The following is a 21,212-nucleotide window of genomic DNA, read 5'->3' as shown; positions in this document are numbered from 1 at the left end:
GCTCAGCATATTTGTGCATGGGAATGTTTTCATTTTGTGATAGCAAAAAGAAGAAAATTAATTGAAAGTTCATTTTCACATTTTTTTTTTTTTTTTTTTTTTGTTCCTTGAGTTCCGCGAAATGATAAAATAGATGCTTTCCAAGCAGTTTTTAACCAAGAAACAATTAAATCTCTGCGTATGTAACCCATAGTATCGTATGGTTTTTAATTATGGAGGGAGTGCATTGAAATAGTCATTATAAATGAAAACTGTTAGTTTGACCTAATTGCTAGTTTGAGGAAACTGTGAGAGGAACTTTGTACTTTGCTGACTGAGAATCAGGAGGTCCAAAACTCGACTGGATGAGTTTGTGGGGTTTTTTTTTTAACAATCACATGTGAAGCCAGGCCTGCTGAAGAAGTTCGCTGAATGTTGTTTTTCGTAATAAAACCACACACTGATGCAATAATACACTATGAACATCAACACTGACCAACAACAAGAGCTCGGGTTGTTGTTGGGTTGTTGGGTTCTCAGCTAACAGGGATCCAGACCATTTGGAAGGCAAACGTAGGTCCAACTCAACGGAGTGGACTAATAAAGTAGCCAGGGAGTATAGTTACTCTGCTTTTTTTTTTTAATCATTTTTTTCTTATTAAATATGGCCGTCCACCCGTCACCCCCCAAAGGTTGATCAAAAACAAGACCCGTCCAGTGTTAAGTCAAAGTTAGAGCTCGTTGGCAAAAAAAAAAAAGCCTTCGGGGAGTTTTGATTATTTGGAAACTTTTGCAACTAGTAATAAAAACTGTAAAAATGCAGCTGCTGTTACAGACGTCTCACCAGCGCTCTCCTTTCTCTCCCGTCCACCAGCAGCAGCAAGTTTGTGCAGCTTGGAGTGTAAACAGCGCTCATCCAAACACTGTCAAACTAATTTCCACACGCCGCCGAGGTTCATTTTGGCTTTCAGATGAATCAATTCTTCCTCTAATTATCAATTGTGACACCCATAATCACTGGGAGACTGCCGCGCTGAATAAATGGCATGTCTTTTGTGTTATAATTCTGTGCATCTTGACAAACATGACCCATTAAACAACCCTGTGGCCTTTTTCGAGAGCGATGATTACACTAATTAAAACTGCAAAACATCTGCGAGGGCTGCAGACATGCCAGAATTAAACAGGTCATTAAATCAGCAAAGGAATGTGTCAACATCCTCGCTGCCTGTCGCTTCCCCGCAAAATGTTACTTTGAAAAAAAAAAAAAAAAAAAAAAAAAAAGGAAATTAAAGAAGGAGGAAAAAAAAAAACCTTGTATAAGCAGGGATGCGCTCATAGCTGACACAATGTCGAGCGTGAAAACTGTGAAAACTAACGCGTTGGGCTCTTTCTGCGGCGGCCTCAAGGTGCCGGAACACCGGGATGAATGACAAATATTAACCAAACTCAACATTTTCTGAAATGTTGTTGGTTTATTTGCTTAAATTGTACATTTTTAATAACACGGAGAAAAAAAATCAGAGTTGCGTTGTTTCCGTGAAATGTGTTCTGGTGTTGTTTTGCCTCTCGGTTTCTGCCCTGAAGTCGTCATGTTTTTTTTTTGGTTTTTTTTCTCATCGGGAACTTTAATTGAAAAACGTGCGGGGAGCGATGTTGCATTTACATGATAAAACACACAACATCGTCGCTGAACAAAAAAAACAAAACAAAAGGAGCAGCAGATAAACAAAGCGGCGTTCCTCTGAGCGACGCTAGGTGTGAGGTGTTTTCTGCTCGCCGTTATCAGCGGCATCATCTGGGAGATCGGCTAATCCTCTCCAGGCCGGCGATGGCGGCCGCCGATAGCGGCCGACGTCTCGTTAGCAGCAACATATGTTCCCTTTCACACGACGGCAGCTATCCAACCATTTAATAGGATTGTTGTTGTTGGTGGCGTTTTTTTTTTTTTTTTTTTTTCGTAAACCCCCGCGTTTCACAACAAACACTTTTCCTAGAAGTGGTTCGACATGTGCCCAAGGAATTTGTCTCCGAGTTTCACAACAAACCGGCCCGGGTCGGGGGGCTAAGATTGGCCTCCAGGAAGCAGACTATTGAAAACAGCTCCTCGACATGACGAGAGGGGAAAGTGGATTTTCCAGCTTAAAAAGCAGAATCGTCTGCGCTCGGGGCGTTATCCTGTGTTCAAAGAGATTAATAAAGTGAGATGCTATTGATACACCGCTGCGCTGCGCCTGGATCCGCGCCGGCCCGGTTCGCCGTCAGGTTTAAACTGTCGTTTCTGTGTTTGGAAAGCAGATTCTGTAGATTGTTTGAGCTTTTGTCATGTTTAAATGTCATCCTAAACAGAATTAGCAGATTTCTAAGAACCTCCACAGTGACGTTTGCCACTGGCGCACCTGGATTCTGTCATTTCCGTCTCAAACCAACTTGTTCTCGAGCCGAAAAACTTACAAATTGGCCTTGAAAGTGTGTCTCCCTTCACCCTGCTAATGGAGCATTTCTGATGTTTTCCCCACTCCTCAGTCAAGATATATTTTTCACAGCAATCATCAAAGTGAAGAAATCCCCCCGCCGTACTTTGATGTGCTTAATGCAGTTTTGACTTGCGTCTCATTACAGAGATAATTAATAGTTTAATTAGCGCCGATGCTCGGCAGCTGACAGCGTCTCCGACACGCGGTCATGTGACGGTAAATGATACAAGAAAAAAAATTACTGGGAAAAAAAAAAAAAATCGGCCTATCTTGGTTTCTTGCACTCAGGTATTTTGTATCATAATTGCCTACAAACTTTTCCTGCTGAGGTTTTCTTAATTTTTTTTTTTTTTTTTTGTACTAATTCAGCCGATGCAGCAAAGCTACCAGCAGACAAAGTGCCCAAAATATGTGCAAATGCAAACAACTTAGCTGGATTAATTTTAATTCTTATTACCTTGAAGCAAAGCAATCATTTTCTATGGTTTTGGAAAAAAAAAAAAAAAAAGAAGAAAAAAAAAAAGCAAGCATTATGAATAAAAGTAATTATCTTTCTTATGCTTTTTTTTTGCGTGCTGTTTGCAATTAACACTTCCTGGGATCTGAATGAGCGTTTTAGAGGTGTCGAGTGGCTGCGGAGGCTACAGATAAAAAAAAAAAAAAAAGCAAAGAGAGAGAAGGAGATCAAAGTGGCGGCGGGAGGAATCGATGGCTTTCAGACGAGTTTACAGATGCTGGGGAGAGCTCGTCGCACAATGCGAGCAGCGGGCGGAGGCTTTGAGAAGCGGCGCGTGCCTCTTGTTGGGCGCCGAAAGAAACAATGGTGCGTCTCCCAGCATGGGCCGGGGCCAACAGCAAAGCCTCTGTCTCAAACTTCCAGTTTACCAGCGCTCACAACACTTTACGGCGGCCAAATTTCATTTTCTACTCCCAAATCCTATCGCACATTATCCTGTACATTGCATTAGAGCCCTAATCTTTCTTTTCTCTTCCCCAGAAGAAGAAAGGAGCGCCTCCATGATTAACCCACTTTACAGCAATAAATAAACGCATCATCCAGTAATGTACACCAGATTTAATTTGAAGGAGGGGAGAGAGAGAGAGAGAGAGAGAGAGAGAGAGAGAGAGAGAGAAAAAAAGGGCCCGAACGCTCGAATCACTGAAATGTAATGAAAAATAACACAATGCAGACACCAATGGGCGCCTTAGGAATTAATTTGAATACCCCGTGTCTCTTCTCGTCCCTGCTTTGGTCTTTTTTCTCTCCCTCTCTCTCTCTCTCTCTCTACAAACTGCATGACTTTCACTCCTTCACATGCTGCTGACGGAAAGTCTTCAAAATATACAAGAAGAAGACAAACACCATCATTTTGTTATTAAGGAAACAAACATTTCTTTAATGAAATCAACTGAGAAATAATTGTAAAACGTCGGTCTTGCCGGCGTTCGCTCCTCGCGCCTCACATGAAGCCCATGTTGCTTTTGGTTTCCCATCGTTTCTTCGCCTCAAACCTGCAAGACAGAGAACCGTTGAATTGCCGAACCCCTTCATGAATACATTCTTTAGCTGTGGACTTCAATCGCTGCGCGGGTAATCGTCCAAACTGCGACCAGTGCAGGCTCCGGCAGCCCTCTGCGGAAACCGCCCTGGAAGCCCGGGCGTTGCACGTGGCAGATAGCGACGGCAAGGCATAAACATGAGGACGGAGACGGACGCCGTACCCCCAGGCTATCTGCTTCTTCCTCTTCTGCGCTGCCCTCAAAGCTTCCTCTTCCTGTTTGCGTTGCGCAAAGTCACGGCAATCGGCGGCTTGAGCGATTTTCACAGCCATCTATTTAGAGGCAGACAGAGGAGAGGCCCATTAGAGGATGGAAATCAAGTGTGAGGCAAGAAAAAAAGGCTTTCTGACTGATGTGTGCGGGTGGTGGCGTCCTCCTCCACACCCCAGAACAGACGGCATTAAACTCAACAACACAGAGATGCAGCATCCTGCAGGTCAGACGCTCTGACATGGAGTCAGTCAGTAAAACCCACAGAAAATAAGCCTAAAAACGTTCTTCATGGCGGGAACGTTTGAGTAACACTTGGTTTGATCAGTTTATCACTCCTTTTATTCCTAATCTTTGTTAATCCTGGACCTTTTATGATATCTAGGAAATTCCAGGAAGCAGAGAAGGACCATCCTACAGCAATGCAGCAGTCGTCCTTGTATTTAAACAGTTAGTGTTGATGTGCAGTAATGTACACAGAAAATAAACAACTGGTTGCCTCGGCTTGAAACAAGGTGTTGAATTCCTCCTCCAGAGCACAGAGCTGTGATTTCCTCAACATGAGGCCACTTTTAGGGTCTTTCACCATGAAATTCATCTAAAAACAAACCTGAATGTGTTAAAATGAATCTTGTAACTTCATCACCGTGGATAAGGGAGTGAACATCAATACAGGACCAACTTCTTTGAGGCTGATACAGACATTATTGACCAGCTGTTTTCTCTGAAGAGAATCTGAAGAGTCCTGAAGTCGAACCACAGCTTCCAGTAATCTGTGATTCTGAATTGCTGTTTTGTCTCGACTGAACTTTTTCAGCATGGACGGCACTGAGTAAACGTAAAATGAGGAAATAGAACATTCCTGCTTCTTTGGAGCCTATTTTTGACCCATGACCCCACCCTTAAAGCATGCTAAAATCAAACAAATTAAATTTATTTTCTCATTTGGCTCCAACAAGAAGCACGTTTCACTAACCTGATGCTTAGTGTTTGATTGAGGACAAAATGACGACCAGACGAAGAAGAATGAAACTGATTCACATCTGAAGTTTTCATGTTTGTATTTACAGCTTCAGTCTTATAAGCTTTATATATGTATTATATGTTCCGAAGTGTAAAAACAAGAAGAAAAGAGAGAAGGTAACTCCACGTCAGTGACCTGTAGTGTTTCCAGTGTGAGGATGTTGTTTTTTTTTATATAATTCATGAGTGGGCGTTAAAGCAGAACATACTGAAGCTCTATAAATCATACAAGCATGGTTTTATTCTAATTGTTGTTTCTGAGCTCCGAGTTTTCTCTTCCCACACATCGATTTCCCTCTTTATTGTCCTCTCTTTAAATTAGCCAACGATTGAGCTAAACAAGCCGACAACGTGAGCCATTCCTGAAATGTCGCGGTGGCATTTTTGCAGCTGACGTTAAAAGAGTTTGGTGTTTGCCGTCATGCGGGCAGGAATCGGGAGTGAAGAGAATGACCGTGACTGCAAGAGGCAAACAGTGAAATCCCAGGGAAGACATGTGTGTGTATTGTGAAGCAGAATAATCCCAATAACCCCAGTCACACACCAGCACGGGAAACAAAGGGAAAAATCCTGCCTCCCCTCTCACTCCTGAGATAGGTTTATTATTCAAGCAAAGGCGAACTTTGATAAACAACTTGGAACAATTTCACCCAACCTTTGGGTAATTCTCTGTAATATTCAGAGTACAATCAGGGGGGAGAGGAAGTCTTAAAGGTAATGAAGAAATGTGCCACCACTGCGCCACTTGGAGAGAGAGAGAGAGAGAGAAAAAAGAAGAAGACCTGCTGGAGAAAAAAAAATGTTTCAATTATAATTAAGTGGGATAAACTTTATTAGAAAGACTGAAACTAAAATATCTCCTAATGCATGCTGGGATTAAGCAGGTCAGAGCGAGCAGGCAGGAAAAATTAAACTCTAAAGGCTTTTTATCACCATATTTCAGGAACCAAGGGTGTAAAATGTTCTAATTTGGGATACATTAAAAGCCATAAAGGTCTTTCAAAAAGATTAATGGTACTTTGCTTGGATTTAAGATAAGGGCTCCGGCTGGCTGCGAGTGCCGGGCTCCGGCTGGGCCCTCAAGGCATTCATCTATACAGTCACTGCAAGATTTGTGAAAGCGTCTGCATAACCTGGAGCGTACATGCTATGACAGTTCTCCACTTCTCTTCCCATTTTATAGGTTTTAAATTCCACAAATCGTGTTTTTTCTTTTTCTTTTTTTTTTTTTTTTTTCCTCCTCGCGATTGCTCAATCATTTGCTGTCGATCCCTGGCAGATAAAACCACTTCAGGGTGTCCCCCCCCCCCCCCCGCCCCTCGCTCCCTGCCGCTGTGATGTAGGTGCTAAACGCTCCAGAGTGGCGCCGATGCTACGCTGAGATTATGAACCGCGCGTTTATTAAATTGTTGACAAATCCGAGAACGGCTCCTTCTTCGGAGCGAAAAGGGAGAAAGGAACCCCACACCGGCTCATTCTGGGAGCGAATCAGACCAAGCTGCATGCTGCTAAATGGTTTCATTTAGAGATTTACAGACAGAGCTTTCCCTCTTTGTCCCCCCCCCCCCCCCCCCCCCCCACCCCCCCCCACCCCTACAGAAGGATTACCCACATTAACCTGCTCTCCTGTGGGGTTGAATTTGAAATGCAAAAGGTCTGGAAAACACGCCTTCCCCCGACATTCCAAACGCAAAATTAAAAGCCACTTCCACGGCTTCCATCATTTCCTCCACGTTTCAAATTCACAACATACCCTCTTACTGTGTTTAAAGCATTAAAGGTCTGTAATTTCTCTCCCCTTCTTCTTCTTCTTCTTCTCTCTTTTTTTTATCAGTTTAGTCTCCACTGCCTGATTGTCTTTACTGGGGCTCAACATTAATGTCAACCAAGTTACCTAGGAGACAGAACAGATCAAAGAGACAAAAAAAAAAAAAAAAAAAAACCCTCAAATGTCTGATTAATCAAGCCTGCAAACAGCTTATTTCTTTTAGCCTGCATGCAAGTATGAAAATGAGATTCCGAGAGCAGTACATTGTGCAGATTTGTTCATTCTTATCTGAACAAAGCCAGCGGCAGCTTATTTCATGGATCACTGGCACTGTCAGCGCTGTGGCGCCGAGCAGGTGACGGCTCCTCTTTCTGTGGCGAGAACGAAATTAGCAAAAAGTCGGCACAAATTAGCCTCTCATATTTTCCGTAATGTGACATTATTTTTCATTTACTTTTTTGATCCACTTTTCAGGATTCCCTCCGCCGCCACCCCCCCCCACCCCACCCCGTCCGCCCCCCCCTTTTCCCCTTGCGTGCATCTTAGTGCCAAATCCTTTCACATCAGAGGCTGCTGGGAAAAAAATTAAAAAATAAATAAGAATGGAGGTACAAAGCCTAACCCTCCTGCCTTCTTTGTTTATGTGGCTCCTAAAAAGGCAATTCTTCCCACTTCACCACATATTAATGTACAATTAAGTGTCCATCACCGGCATGCCTCTGCGCCTGGCGTTGTTCTCGCTCCCTCTCCTGTGTGGCCTGCGCGCAGCGCCGCTAAAAACAAGGTTTATTCAGTGGATTAATTCCCTGACCTTTGGAAGATTTGAAGGCAAAAAAAAAAAAAAAAATCATCCTGCACAATGCTGGCACTGCAGCGGCAGCGGCGGCGGCGGCAGCAGCAGCTTAAGGCCACTAGGAGGGTTAAGTCAATAGTAGCGTTTTTTTCTGTTCATTCATGTTCGGGTCGTCATGGAGATTCAAGTGGAGACCCAAACACGAGGCCTCCGCACGGCAAAATAAAATAAGAAAAGGAAATTCAGCTCAGCTGAGGTGTAAACCATACACAAGGCATTCCAAGTCCGCCCTAATACCATTTCCCCCCCCACTTTCTTTTCAGTTGTGTGTGTGTGTGTGTGTGTGTGTGTGTCTGTGTCATTGCATCATTTCTGGGGCGTTTGGTAAATGAGGAGCGCCGGGGATCACAAAAACACTGTGGCAATTAAACAGCAAGTGCAAAAAAAGACAATGGCCGAATGAAAGATGAGCAAAATACGTCTCCATGTGGATAAAGTGTTAAAGCTCCTATTAACAATATGAAATAAATGATGGCTTTAAGGAAGAAATGGCCTTAAACCCATTCATAAATTTCCTATCCAGGAAGCCTCTTCCAATTAAAACGTGTGAGAGGTGGATTAACAGGGGCTATATGGCTTTGCCTCGCTAAATCACCTCCCCGAGCTGCTCTGCTGCATTTGACGTGTAAACGATTAATGACCAGCCTAATTCCCTTATCACACTACCTTAATGCCTAAATAATGTGGCCTTAGTCAACTTTGGAAAGCAGGGCTGTATAAGAAAGGAATGAATATCAGATTAGGCAGCTTGCGTGTTATTTCAGCATAATTTGTTCGGACCGAGGCGGAGAGGGGGGGGGGGGGGGGGAGAAAAACTCCTTCTGCCAAACCCGAGAGCCGCAGCCACGCCGGGAAGGTCAAAGGATCCAGAGGTCAATCAATACCACCCATATCGCATTAAAGAGGAAGGAACACAAAGTTTCATCCTGCCAGTTCGCTTTAAAATCCTCTTAAGTGAAGTGATATAGTGGAGTAAACACAAAGGACGCTTGCAGCCTGAGGATCACACGCCTTATCTTCCCAACATTTTCAAGGACTTCACAGATCATTTCCCTGATAAACTGTTGCAACAGGGCAGGAAAACAAGTTTTAAAACCCAGCTGACACTACACAGATCTCAGTGTGTAAGGAAAGTGAATAAGAAGTTCTTCTATTGTCTTTCATTTCTGTCAAAACTTGTCACAATTAATCGTCTCTTGAGTTTAGTGGAATAGAAAGATTTTCTTTACAACCACAGTTTATTCCATCTGAAGCACAGCAAGGTGCTAATTAACTAAATATAAATGATTATCACAGGGAAAATAAACTCAACATGCAGCGTTTTACTGTTGTTTGTGTGAATAATACAAAATAATAACAGCGTCAAAATCCAAACGCATGTCAAACAGGTAAACTATCATTTAAATGGTGGTTAGTTTATAAAGTCAAAACATGCTAACTAAAGGTTTTAAGAATTTTTCAGTGTAGATGATGTGAACTACCACCTAAGGTTTGAAGAATAAGACATACAGCTGCTCCTGTGGAATAATTTGATATGTCGAGATAATGTAGATCTGTTTTTTAATGACTTGTAATATAAAATTATTTTTAAAAATCCTTGTACTATTTCATACAAATGTAAAATATGAGAAAGTTTCATAGTTTGAATTCCACTGTACTCTAATTCCTTCGCTGATACACTTGCATCTAAAACTTGACATATATTTCAAATAAATCAACACAAAAAGAGTTAGGCTTTTTATTGTGAAGGGGTCCCAGAAGCCATTAGAAATAATATCTTCACCAAAAGACCAGGCACACAAAAAACTTCAAATAAGTAATCTGGCATGAAGAAGCTAAATCTGATTTTACGTTGGAATTTCTAAACAATTCCAAAGAAAAGATTTGAGTCGGATTTTTACCACGTTTCAAGTGAAAAAGCACAGTTTTTAACGTTTTTGTTTCACATAGCAACGTTCTGAAAACACTGAAAACAATGCAGTTTCCATACTCGGCCACTAGCGGGTGCTGTTGTTTGCTTTTTTTTTTAGAATTTAAGTACAAATATAATAAGTTAAAGTTATTGACTGGCTCCTCAAACAGCTGAAATCGCAGCCAAGCGGTGTGTGGTGTGAAAGGATGGCTGATTACACTCTCATCGTTTCCATCGCGACACCGATTCCAAACACCTTGGCTCCGCCGTCTTCCCGCTAAAGTTTATCGCTTGTCTTTGGGGTGGCCTCGGAACAGCTTTCTGTAATCTCGCCTCCACTTTCACAAAGAGAATTACACGGCAAGCAAAAAGAAAGCCACTCCAGGGAAGGCAGAGCAGAAGAGCCGTGTCTCCATTTTTTTTTTTTTTTTCTTTTCTAATAATCTGATGCAAGATACACACGACATGTCATCTTTAGGGAGTCGGCCGAGAAAAAAAAAAAAAAAGAAACCCAAAAGTTTGCCTGCTTTGTGCACATGCTATTATCTCTCCTCTTCTGAGTAGGGTAGGCTTATTAGCAAGCTTTGAACTCACACTTACAATAATATGCCATCAACAGTTTTATAAGCTAATTAGAAAAAACAGTTTAATTAATGAGTGACTGGCAATAAAATGACAATCATGAAAAAAGAAACCGAGGGTGCTAAGCTTCCACTACCACCAATTAGGGCCTAATTACAAACAAATTATATATGTGTTTTGCTGTGGGCTTTAATTTAAAAAAAATGGCTTTAATTAAAAGAGAAAACATGCTAATTAATTAAACAGCACACAAATCTACATTGAAAAGTATGCTTTGTCTATCAAGTAATTAATGAAATACAATAATCCAAATGAGATTCCCAGGCATTTGATAAAAGCTTAGTACCCATTTCAAAATCCATTTCAAAATTAATGGGCGAAAATTTAATGTGAGTCATCCAGAGATACAATAAAAGTTCATTCAGTGATAAATTGCTTATGCTGAAGGAAAAATGAACAAAGAGGAGAGTTTCCCTAAACTCTGAGCGAGGTAGCCCGAGGGGCGGGGTGGGGCGGGGTGGAGGGGTGGGGGGGGCCGAGCGGGTCTGTCTCTGATGTAGGGCGGGGAGAGGCAGCATCTGATAACGCTCACTTTCCACAAAAGCCCCGCTCATTAATTTTTTTGATTATAAACACGGGGCACGGCAGAGGGAAGGTGGCGGGAATAAAGAGGGGAAAAAAAAGGTGTTAAATAACATAAATATCATGAAACAGTCTTAGTTCAGCTCTTTGTTTCAACTAAGCCACCATGTCTCCTCTGACAAAATGCCGCGCCACCTTTGTTTCACAGCATTTAAGCGAGGCTTTCCAAAGGGTAGATTTCAAGGACAGTGGAGCTTTTTTTTTCCCCCCTCCTTTCAGCTGCTGCTTCTATTGAAATTGGAGCGGGAACATAATGAGGGATAATGTAACCGTCTGCATGTTCAAAAGCGACAGAAACCATAAATGCTTCCAGTTAATACATATTCATATGGCTAATTATATGACCCAACTATTATGAAAGACAGCTTTAACTAATCAGGTTAATCGCTTGCAAAGTGGCATTTAACTAAAAGGTCCACTACTACTGAGGGTCCACACAGACTCTGCTCGGAGATGAAACGACACAGCTTTACAGCCCCTGTTCTTTTGGCAGGGGCAGCAAAAGGGAGAAAAAAATTAGATTAAATATCTATTTTTCCACAAACGGTTGAGGATATTAGTTAAACCTCAACTGATTACAGACAGGACTGACCTGCTAGAGCGTCATTCTTCACTGAGCGTCATCATAGGGGGCGCCAGAGAGGTGATTGCTACTCAAGATCTAATTACATACTTTGGCTTCCTGTTTTTACACACACACACACACACACACACACACACATATATATATATATATGTGTGTATATATATATATATATATATATATATATAGATAATTGTTCCTGTCTTCTACCTGGAGTTACAAGCTTTTGCACAAATACTGTTAGTTCTTATGATTTAGATGGGCTCCAAACGGGACTGTTTGCAGTCAGCCGTCATTTGAACACATCTCAGCCTCCTTCGCCATGTAAACGCAACGCCGATCAGCAGGAAATAGGACCTGAATAACAAAATAATCTCAAACTTTAACAGAAAAACCAACCTAAATGTCTCATTATTGAAAATATGGTGAGCTTGATAAATAAACATAATGTGAACACACCAGTCCTCCACATCGTTCCTTTTTTTTTCCCCCTACACCAGAGAAGAAAGACTTCCTTTCATACAACGCAGAACATGCTTTTATGTTTTGGGGGCCAACTGTAGGAGACCAGCAGCAATTCTTTTTACTTATAATATTGGTTAGCTTGTGGAAGTTGTGAAAATGGAGCCGACACCCCCCGTTGCAGCTACAGAGAGCTTCTGTTTTGAAGTGGTAATGCCACTCCTAATAGCTGTGATGAATGCTATGGGCGAACTGCGGGCTCTAACAAGGCATGACGGTCTGTTGTAAAGAAACGTACACACTTACTGTATGTGCAGTGTCAAAACAACTCACTGGTAAAAAGAAAAAAAGTCTCATGAGTGAAATATCAAAATGCGTCAAAGCAGATTTTGCCTTGGAGGGGTGACCTGTGTCCTCTTGATCGGTCTGGTACTGATTTCTACATCAGGAAATACTTGAGAAAAGACTTTAAATCCAACAAACTGTTTCATGCAATAGGCTGCAAAGTGGTGGTTTTGATGAGCTTACAGGTTAAGGACACAAATATTAGATGACAATAGTATAATCACATATGGTGTTCCACAGGGATCAATCCAAGAGCCCTTTTTTTTCTACCACTTGTAGATAAGTTAGTTGCTCCGTACTTTGCATTGAAAATCACCTAGTACAATGATAAACACCCACAGAAAGGGAAGGCATAGAGCAGATGGATTATGTAACATTTACAGCTATGATCACATTAAAATACATTAAATTTATGATTTGTTTACAAAAACAAATTCCTGGTTATTTATTGTGAAACTGCCTAAACGTTCCTGGGCTATAGATTTTATTTTGCTATTTTGAACATTAAACATACAGTATTAAAAATAAGTGCAATGTAACATAACATTGTTTTTGAAGTACAGCTTACTGTATATGCTGATGACTCAGTCAAAACGTTAAGTCTACATTTATTTATTATTTTATTTCCTACCACTTTCTCTTAAGCAGACACATTCAAATGACATTTCCTACTTCTAACTTGAAAGAATTATTATGAAAAAGTGCAGATTTTACAGTCTTACGTTCCTTACATGATATTAATTTTCAAGCAATTCAGCTGTTTAAAAAAAATAATGACCTGCTCCAAAATGAATAGTAAAAAATAAAATCCTTCAGTAGATAAAAACCATACCCAGGCAGGAAGGAATAGCTGAGAATCCAGAGTGTGAGAATGTGAGCCAGTGGATGCTATCGAGCCTCCCGACAGCCTTTAAACCGTTTATGCCGGATGTGTCAGTCACTCCATGTTATGCTAATTACAGAATTAATTAGCTCATATGCAAGTTGCCGCAGTGTAAAATAATGTGCAGTAATCAAAGGATGGAGACCCAGTCTTCCTAATTGGAGGACTTGCACCTTTTAATCTACTAAACTACTTGGACTACTTTAGAGGCGAGAAGGTTTTCATATTATTTGGCGTCTTCCGGGGCTCGAGAGAGGAAATCTAAACGTGCCGAGGAGGATCAACACACATCTTTTGAGAAAAGAAACCCTATCTGTGCCGTTTAAAGGAATACATTAGGCAGCTTTGTGTAGGCAATGTAGACATTAATATATTTTGTTACCTAAAAGGGGATGAGATGTCTTCTCCTCTTTTGCAACCTTATTCGGGGGTGGCAATTTAAATTACCGTCTTTGTGAATTAATCTAAAACAAAGACTCTCAGCCTCGGGAGATGTTTAAAAACTGTAATGAGAATAAAAAACCTCAACCTGCAGTATCCAAGCGGCGCGTCTCAGAAGTTTGACAGATGAAAGCGCTGCATATCTCAGCATTTGTAAGGAGCCTTCAAAACAGGTTTTTACCAAATTGTTTTAATGTTTGGATTAGAAAGAAAGTAGAGCAAACGGGAATCATTAATTGATTTGAAGGAAGCTCAAAACGGCAGCAACAAACATTTTTTTTTTTTTTTTGTCTCACAGAAAGGGAAAACGGTGACAGCAAGCCCTCTATCTTCCCTCCATTTCCCTTTGCTCGGAGGAGATAAGTGGGAATCCGTTAGATTGAGGATGGAAATACACTGAAACATTGTCATCCAACGTGCGCACGCATTTTCTTTACAAAACAATGCCTGGAGGGACAAACAGGCCTCTTTAGTTCTTCACAGCTGTCGCAATGCCTTTGCATTTCTCACCGAGAGAACCTGCTCCTATTCTTCCAGTGAAAAGCCCGCCACAATCATGTCGAGGTGTTATGACCGTAAACAAATTAAACATCTAAGCCACTGCGTGCCAAATGAGCCACTCAATTATAACCTTGAAATTGATTCTGGCCACAGCGGAGATTATTGATCCTCTAAATGTTTGTCACCCTGCTCCTGTCAAAAGTGTGCAGGAAGACAGTAAACAAACACGCCGCTCTTAACGCTATCTGCACTACAGGCTGCATCATTTAAGATATACTATAATCCTTTCTAACTGATTCGCAAGCCTGCAAATATTTTGGCTTTAAGCTGCTGCCTCTCTTCCTCCTTTTCTGCACACGATACACTGGACTGCCTTCGCTCTTTCTTCCCGTCCAAAAGTTGACGCTTTACAACTTTGCGTCACTCAGGGGTTTCTGGGATTTTCCAAAACGGTCGATTCTATACTCTCTTGAAATGAAGTTATCACTGCTAAACAACGAGCGGCGGCTGCCAAACTGCTGTCACGTCCCGTCACCGTCCTGGCAGGACACCAGGCGGGTGCCAGGGAGGCGAGCGCCCCGGCTCAGGCTGAACACCAATCCACCGCCGCTCTAAGAGGCTTTCTGGAAGCACGGCGCAGGTGCCACTCACAGCAGCTTTCCCTTAGCGCCGCCGCCATGTCTGACCACGCCGCTCGTGTTGAGGTATGAACGGGGACGGTGAACCATCGTGTTATTATTATTATCTTTATCTAATCAAGTTCACATGATCACAGGTTGATTTGTATTTTGTGATTTCTTATGGAAGGCTATTAGAAATACCCCTGGTTCTTGAGATTTTTGTTATTTGCTTGCTTTGTGACTTCCTCCCATCCATTTTGAGTATATACTGTAGGTGAAGCTAGGATTTATTCTGGACCTGTCTCATCACAGGGCAAAAATCTTTGTCCCACTCTTTGCATGTTCTCCCTGAGCACGTGTAGATTTCCTCAAACGTTACAAAGAAAGGCCCCGAGCTTGAATTGCTGCTCTCCACACTAAAGCCACGACACAGCTGAGCTGAGCTGTAACTGAAAGGTGAATGAAGTGGAAAAACATCCAGTCACAACCCTGCCAACAGTTTTGAATGAAACAATGTGAAGTTTAGAGCAGGTTTGAACTGTTTTCTAGCTCCATGTTGAGCAGACAGACTTTAAAATGGTATCAAGCTCCTCATTTAACTCTCCCAAAGCAGTGAATTGTTTCCTTGAATTACAGCGTCCTCCATCAAAAGAATAGCAATAACAGCAAACACAACTGGTTATAACCTATATCTCTGTTTTTACTTCAATGACAATAAAACCCTCAACACAGCTAAAGCTAAGGCCGTGTTCAGACAGTTAAATCTAACTGGAAGCTGGTAGCTTCACATCTCTACGTATATCTGGACTGGAGAAAATAACTGACTAAATCAAGTAAACTGTATTTTTCACTCATCGCTTATCTGAACTCTGTGTAAACAGGTCAGATCAGCTCATTAAAAGTGTCTGATTTCTCTGAGTTAACAGATTCTTTTCACTGTATGATATATCGGAACGAGGTTACAGTCTCTTAAACCACCACCGATTTAAACCGCAGGATGACAACATTAAATAGAAGATTTCAGTTTTTATGTTAAAAAGAAAGACACTGTTGGTAGAAAATAAATTAAAATGGATTTCAGAGTGAAGCAGTTACCCTCCCACTTTGCAACTCCACTGAAATCCAGGAACGACATGAAAACCTGAGCCTGCAGTATGTTCCATCTTTGTGCTGCCGCTATTATTAAATAGAAAGAAGAAAAAAAAAAAGAAAGCTTATGTGATGCTGTAAGCAACGCGCGCCATAAAACAAAGAAGTTTAACTTTGATGCTGAAAGTACGGCTATTCCCCCAGTGGAGGAAGCAGCGCCGCCGCTCTGTCTTTTTAACCACAATTATATGTGTGTGTGGGCTACATTTTATGCTAAATTAGTTTGAAACCACTTGATCCTTGATGCCTGCCAAGACGGTTAGTTACAAAACTTCAGGCACTGCATTTAGGGACATGTACACTTCAAAGGTATGAAACTCTTACCTGGAGAATGATTTAACAGTTGGCTTGAAAGCAATGTACCCTTCATTAAAAAGCAGAGCCAAAAGTCCTTTAGACACTGCAGCACTTCAAAACTAAGGGGAGGGCTTTCCATTAACTCAATGGAAAAGGGCTGCAGGACTGAATGGTGGCTGTCTGCGTGTGTTTTTGTTCCTCTATGTCTTTGCGGCAGAAATGGCCACGGATCCATTAGCCTGATTTGTCACAGCGGGAGCACCCCAAAGATCTCTTATCAGCACTACGTACCTCTCGAGTGGCGAGTCTGTCGCTCATCTCCTCCGCCTTTGCAATGTCCCCTTCAGCTATGGCCCTCTCTATGCTCTTTTCTAGGCCGGACTGCAGAGGAGGGGAAAAAAAAATTCAGATTTTTTTTTTTTTTTGAAATGGGGTAGAGAGAGAGAAAAAAAAAAATCAAAGAGTAACTTCAAAAGTCCCCAGGGCCTTATTTTTAATATGATTGCCATTACTACAAATATGTAGATTTCGCTTCACAAATGAAAACCTTTTTGATTGGATATTAGTGGGGAAATCTTAGAAATGCTACAGGAGATTACCAAACATAAATGTGACTCTTTAATTACACATTTCCATTACAGGCCTAAGCAGAGGGAGGGTGGGGGCGGGGGGGTTGTGGGTGCTGAGGAGCCCCCTGGTTACTGATGGCGAGGCAGTTCCACTGTGATGAGCCTATCTGAGGAAACTCAGCACCACATGTCTTTAGACCCCAAAATTTCATTGTGCCAGATGAAGCACACTGGAAATGGACCGTCATTATGAACGTGTCGCCTCCGATGTAGAACTGCAGAAATAATGCAATAATGTGTTAAAATGTAGTGAAACTCTTGTCCACTGTAATCTTGATTGACGGGATGTTTTCTTATTGTGCTTTAAATAGTTACTTAAACTGTAAATTTACTGAGGCTGACAGTGATAAAACCTGACACACGATCTCAATTATCATCCACTCTATCTCACAAATAAAACTGTCAGATTATCAGCCTTTGTGCCGCAAAAAGGGGTTAAAGGTCAGGGATGAAATGCAGCAAGCGGATGAATAATGGCATCTGACAGCTGTGATAGTTTTTCCTCAAACAACTGCGTGAAAGGCTGGTCAGAATTGCAATATATATATTAATTACAAGGATCTGCGTTTGCGAGATGAAGGAGCCCCTCATTATGTTGATGTGACAAGTTCTGTTTTATTCAGCTGGTTAATCGTTCCTTTTATCCCTTCATAGTTAGGTCCGTTCAAAAGGAGGCTAAAAAAAAAATCTGCAAAAACTCAATTTTATGCTACTCAGAGATAAATTAAGCACAAAATACTCCAAAATAATCATTAATGGGATTTGAAATTGAAATGAGAACAGTTCCTATTCACTTGGCCCATTATAATGTTCATCAAGCTTGCAAATATTTTTGCTTTATTGGCAATTTGCAAGCCTTTGCAAAAAAAAATATTAATTCATCTTTAAGTGTAGAAATGTATTCAAATGGAAGAAAGTTTAGTTTTAATTCCTCTGATTATGAATTCCACAGAAGTAGCAGCACATGGCTGTCTATTACTGAACAGCCGAAGAGGCTGCGCCGGCTGCGCCAACGCTCTCTTCCTCTGTCAGCCAGCGTTTAGATTTCCATTAGGCTTTTTGCATGAGAGGAAAAACCTACATCTCACTTTAATCTGAACCACACTGGAAGGGAGATTCATACTAATCTTATCACTGAAGGTAGCTGAACGTAATCCCTCATATTCCTCTCAGTGTCAGGTTGAGTTACTGGGAGAATTCTTCTAATCCATATGTCATATCACATAAAACAATGAGCAAGATACAGCGGCAATGAAACACAATGGGTGTTACTAACAGCTACGACAGACACAGCATTAAACCTAGAAAAGAGGAGTTGGAAGGGAGCCTTTGTTACCTTTGGAGGAGGTTTGGAACATGCAGGGGGTTGAAATCGATCATTTACACCAAAATACTGCTTAAGCCCATCCCAGTGCTTCTCTCGCTCCTCTTGATGCTCCCTGCTCACAGAGAAAAGACATTTTAATCTTCATAACATAACAGAAAGTTAAAATAAAAGCAGCAGTGTTCATCCTAAAAAGGGACTTTCGTTCTGTCATCAACACAAAGACTGATCTGCATTTTTTTTATACTCAATGATTAAAGTTTTACAGATATAATTCAGTGGAGTGCCAGTCCTGTTGTCACTCTGCTGATCCTGCTCACACAGAGGCAATTTATGAAACATCGACTCTGCAATAAAATCTCTGTTGTGGACATTCACTACAAATGAGATACTGCACAGAATGGATTCAAAAGTCATTATCATCTCAGTGTAGGACAGCATCCAATTAAAACAGTTTACCTGGGATGTGAATCACTGGAACCCCATAGTGTGCTTTAATCACAATATGATTAAAAAAACACCTACAATATGATTTGCTCTGACATGACAGATTGCAGTTGATCTATTCAAATATATTTATAATTCGAAGAAAAAAAACAACCTGTATAGGATAAGGTTTTACTGCTGCTGTTACATTTCAAAGTCTTTATTCTTCAATTCCAAATGAAGAATTGTGATAAAACAGATGAAGATGTTTGGAAGCAGATGTTTAAAGGCCAACAGTAACAATCATAGATACTACAGGAGCAGATGTCCAGGAATAATTGATCTTTTAATTTTTTTCTATGCCTAATTAATTAAAACTTTTTGTTACCAAGTAAACATTAGAACTGAGACTAAATGATCGATGCCAGGTTCAGTATGATTTTAATGCAGCTTTTTTTGGAGCTAATTTGAAAAAGATTCTGATGTGTTATTCTCACCCATTGGCTTTGTGATCTGTTAGGTCACTAAATTATATTACCTTTGGTTCTTAACACAAGTTAAATCCCAAAAGGAAATCCTTTCAAAACGTGTTTGTCTGGTTGATAAAGCACTTCAGCTTGTTTAACTGTTTGACATTGTGAGTTTGTAATTCAGAAAGCTGGACCTGCACTGTTTAAAATTGTTGCAAGCATCTGACACACACATCTCTTTACTTATATTGTAATGAATCATGAATTGTGATAAAATGTCACCATAATGAGCTGTATGACTTGATCCACCCTGTTTTAAGAGCCAGCCAACAGTAGTGTGTACACATGTTTTTGTTTTGTTCGCTGATTATGGTTGAGGATTTACTGCACCTACTTGCACAGAATTTGTAGATTTTGATGATTTTTGTTTTTTGTATGCTATGTGCAGACAGGACCTCATGTTGCTTGTACCTTTCCTGTACGGGTTCTTCACTCCCTGCACCTGTTAAAAAAAGAAGGCAAACATATTGAAAACTTGTGCAGATTAGCATGAACTGGACAGAAAGTATTTGGTGCACAGTTTGCTAACAATGAAAGCTTATTCGCTTTGCTGTCGTTTAATAGTTCTTATATTTATAATTCTTGCATAAAAACCAAGATTTGCCACAATCTAGCACTGACTTATCACAATCTGTACCTTTCTTGTTCCGTCTTCTTTTCCTTTTTCTGGGGATCCTCATATCTTTAATCTCATCCTTCTTCTGCCGCAGATCCTGGAATTTCTTAAATACAGGAAGGAATTTAATTTCAGAGGATCTGTGTTTATGTTTGCTACGACACAGAGTGTATTGAAGCTTTTCAAGCATGCATTATTCACTGGGAGTGGTTGTCATGTCAGGCTGGAGCTGCTGGGGATGCTACAGGTGAGGTGAATAGAGACTAACTTTGATCGTTTGACAGAGGCAGCACCTCGGAGGTAAACATACTTGCCACATTTCCTGGGATATTCCAGGCAGGCTGCAGGACGGGGAATCGCTGTCTGGATCACCGGCTGTGTGGATGGACGGTGCTGCCGCTTCTGGGCCACTTCTGTCCGCCGCGATGGTTACAGCTTCAGCCTCCTTCTGTTCCCGTTCATCCTCCTCCTCCTCTGGACTGAGGTCGTCTTCCGTTACACCCTTCGGTAAAAGTCCACTGTACATATCGATTCAGTAGTTTGAATTCATACTGTGTATTATTTTATCATTTTAATATTAAAAAAATTGTCCACAAATCTCTATATTGGCGAGAGTTGGACAGCATCGCCGGAGCAGCCTGACATTTCCGGGTAAACACTGTGACGTAGCTTGTAGGAAAGTGTTGATTGGCTGATACTTATGGGAAATTATCCAATCAGAGCTGCGTTAACAGAGGCTGGAACCACAACACGACGTTGTAACAAAGGCGCCTATTGGATGTCGCGTCTGAACGACGTCTACCAAGTTAGTCTGCTTTTTTTGAAGGGATTTTTTTTTTTTTTTTTGGTCAACAGAGCTTTTTAGTGTAATGTATCCCTCTCTGCGACGTTTTAGGTTATAATTAATGGATGCCGCATGTTTTAGGAGTCAGTGCAAGCAAGTGAAACGCAGGAGCTGCGGAGCATTTCTAATTGAGGTGAGGCGGGCTGGTGACAGGTCTGTGAATTACCAGGAATCATTCAAATGTTAACCTATATTTGTGTCATGTTCTCGCAGAGATAAGCTTCCTTCTATGACCAATGGTTCGCAATTTGCTCAAAGTGCTCTGGGCATTACATTATTATTAGAATGATTAGCATGCAAATCTTGTATAGCCCCTGGCACTGGCACAGGCATCTACCCTTAAATTGCTCTTTCACACTCATTCACATTAGTCTTTCTTTTGGTTGCATCTTATTGCAAGACCGGTAATATACATAAATTACAGCCAGGATTGTGTGTGTGTGTATGTGTGTGTGTCATATGAATGCAGCTTAAATGGGAGACCTATAACACCACAGTATACATTAAAAGTTGAACAGTCCAGCTCAGGCACAGTGGACATTGTTGAGTTTGTTAA

General features: G+C 41.2%; 1 protein-coding gene across 1 annotated transcript; it reads right to left on the bottom strand.

Moving 5' to 3' along the window:
• Positions 1–3,594: 3,594 nt before the first annotated feature.
• fam204a (family with sequence similarity 204 member A) lies at positions 3,595–20,483 on the bottom strand. The gene is made up of 7 exons (XM_030107424.1): positions 20,123–20,483; positions 19,834–19,918; positions 19,608–19,638; positions 18,253–18,355; positions 16,579–16,668; positions 4,179–4,288; positions 3,595–3,968 (listed from the first exon to the last, which is right to left on the bottom strand). The coding sequence occupies exons 1-7, from the start codon at positions 20,336–20,338 to the stop codon at positions 3,917–3,919; spliced, it is 687 nt and encodes a 228-aa protein (XP_029963284.1). The 5' UTR covers positions 20,339–20,483; the 3' UTR covers positions 3,595–3,916.
• Positions 20,484–21,212: the final 729 nt, after the last annotated feature.

The sequence above is a fragment of the Salarias fasciatus genome, chromosome 13 (genome assembly GCF_902148845.1).
Source record: "Salarias fasciatus chromosome 13, fSalaFa1.1, whole genome shotgun sequence".
NCBI classification, from domain to species: Eukaryota; Metazoa; Chordata; class Actinopteri; order Blenniiformes; family Blenniidae; genus Salarias; species Salarias fasciatus.
The sequence above is the reverse complement of the archived record's forward strand: the minus strand, read 5'-3'. Positions and strand labels throughout refer to the sequence as shown.

Coding starts and splice junctions, on each gene's coding strand:
- fam204a (XM_030107424.1), bottom strand. CDS start 20,338: ATGTACAGTGGACTTTTACCGAAGGGTGTAACGGAAGACGACCTCAGT. Junction 16,669..18,252: donor GTTCCAAACCTCCTCCAAAG/GTAACAAAGGCT, acceptor CCTCCTCTGCAG/TCCGGCCTAGAAAAGAGCAT. Junction 4,289..16,578: donor ACAGACTCGCCACTCGAGAG/GTACGTAGTGCT, acceptor GCCTCTAAATAG/ATGGCTGTGAAAATCGCTCA.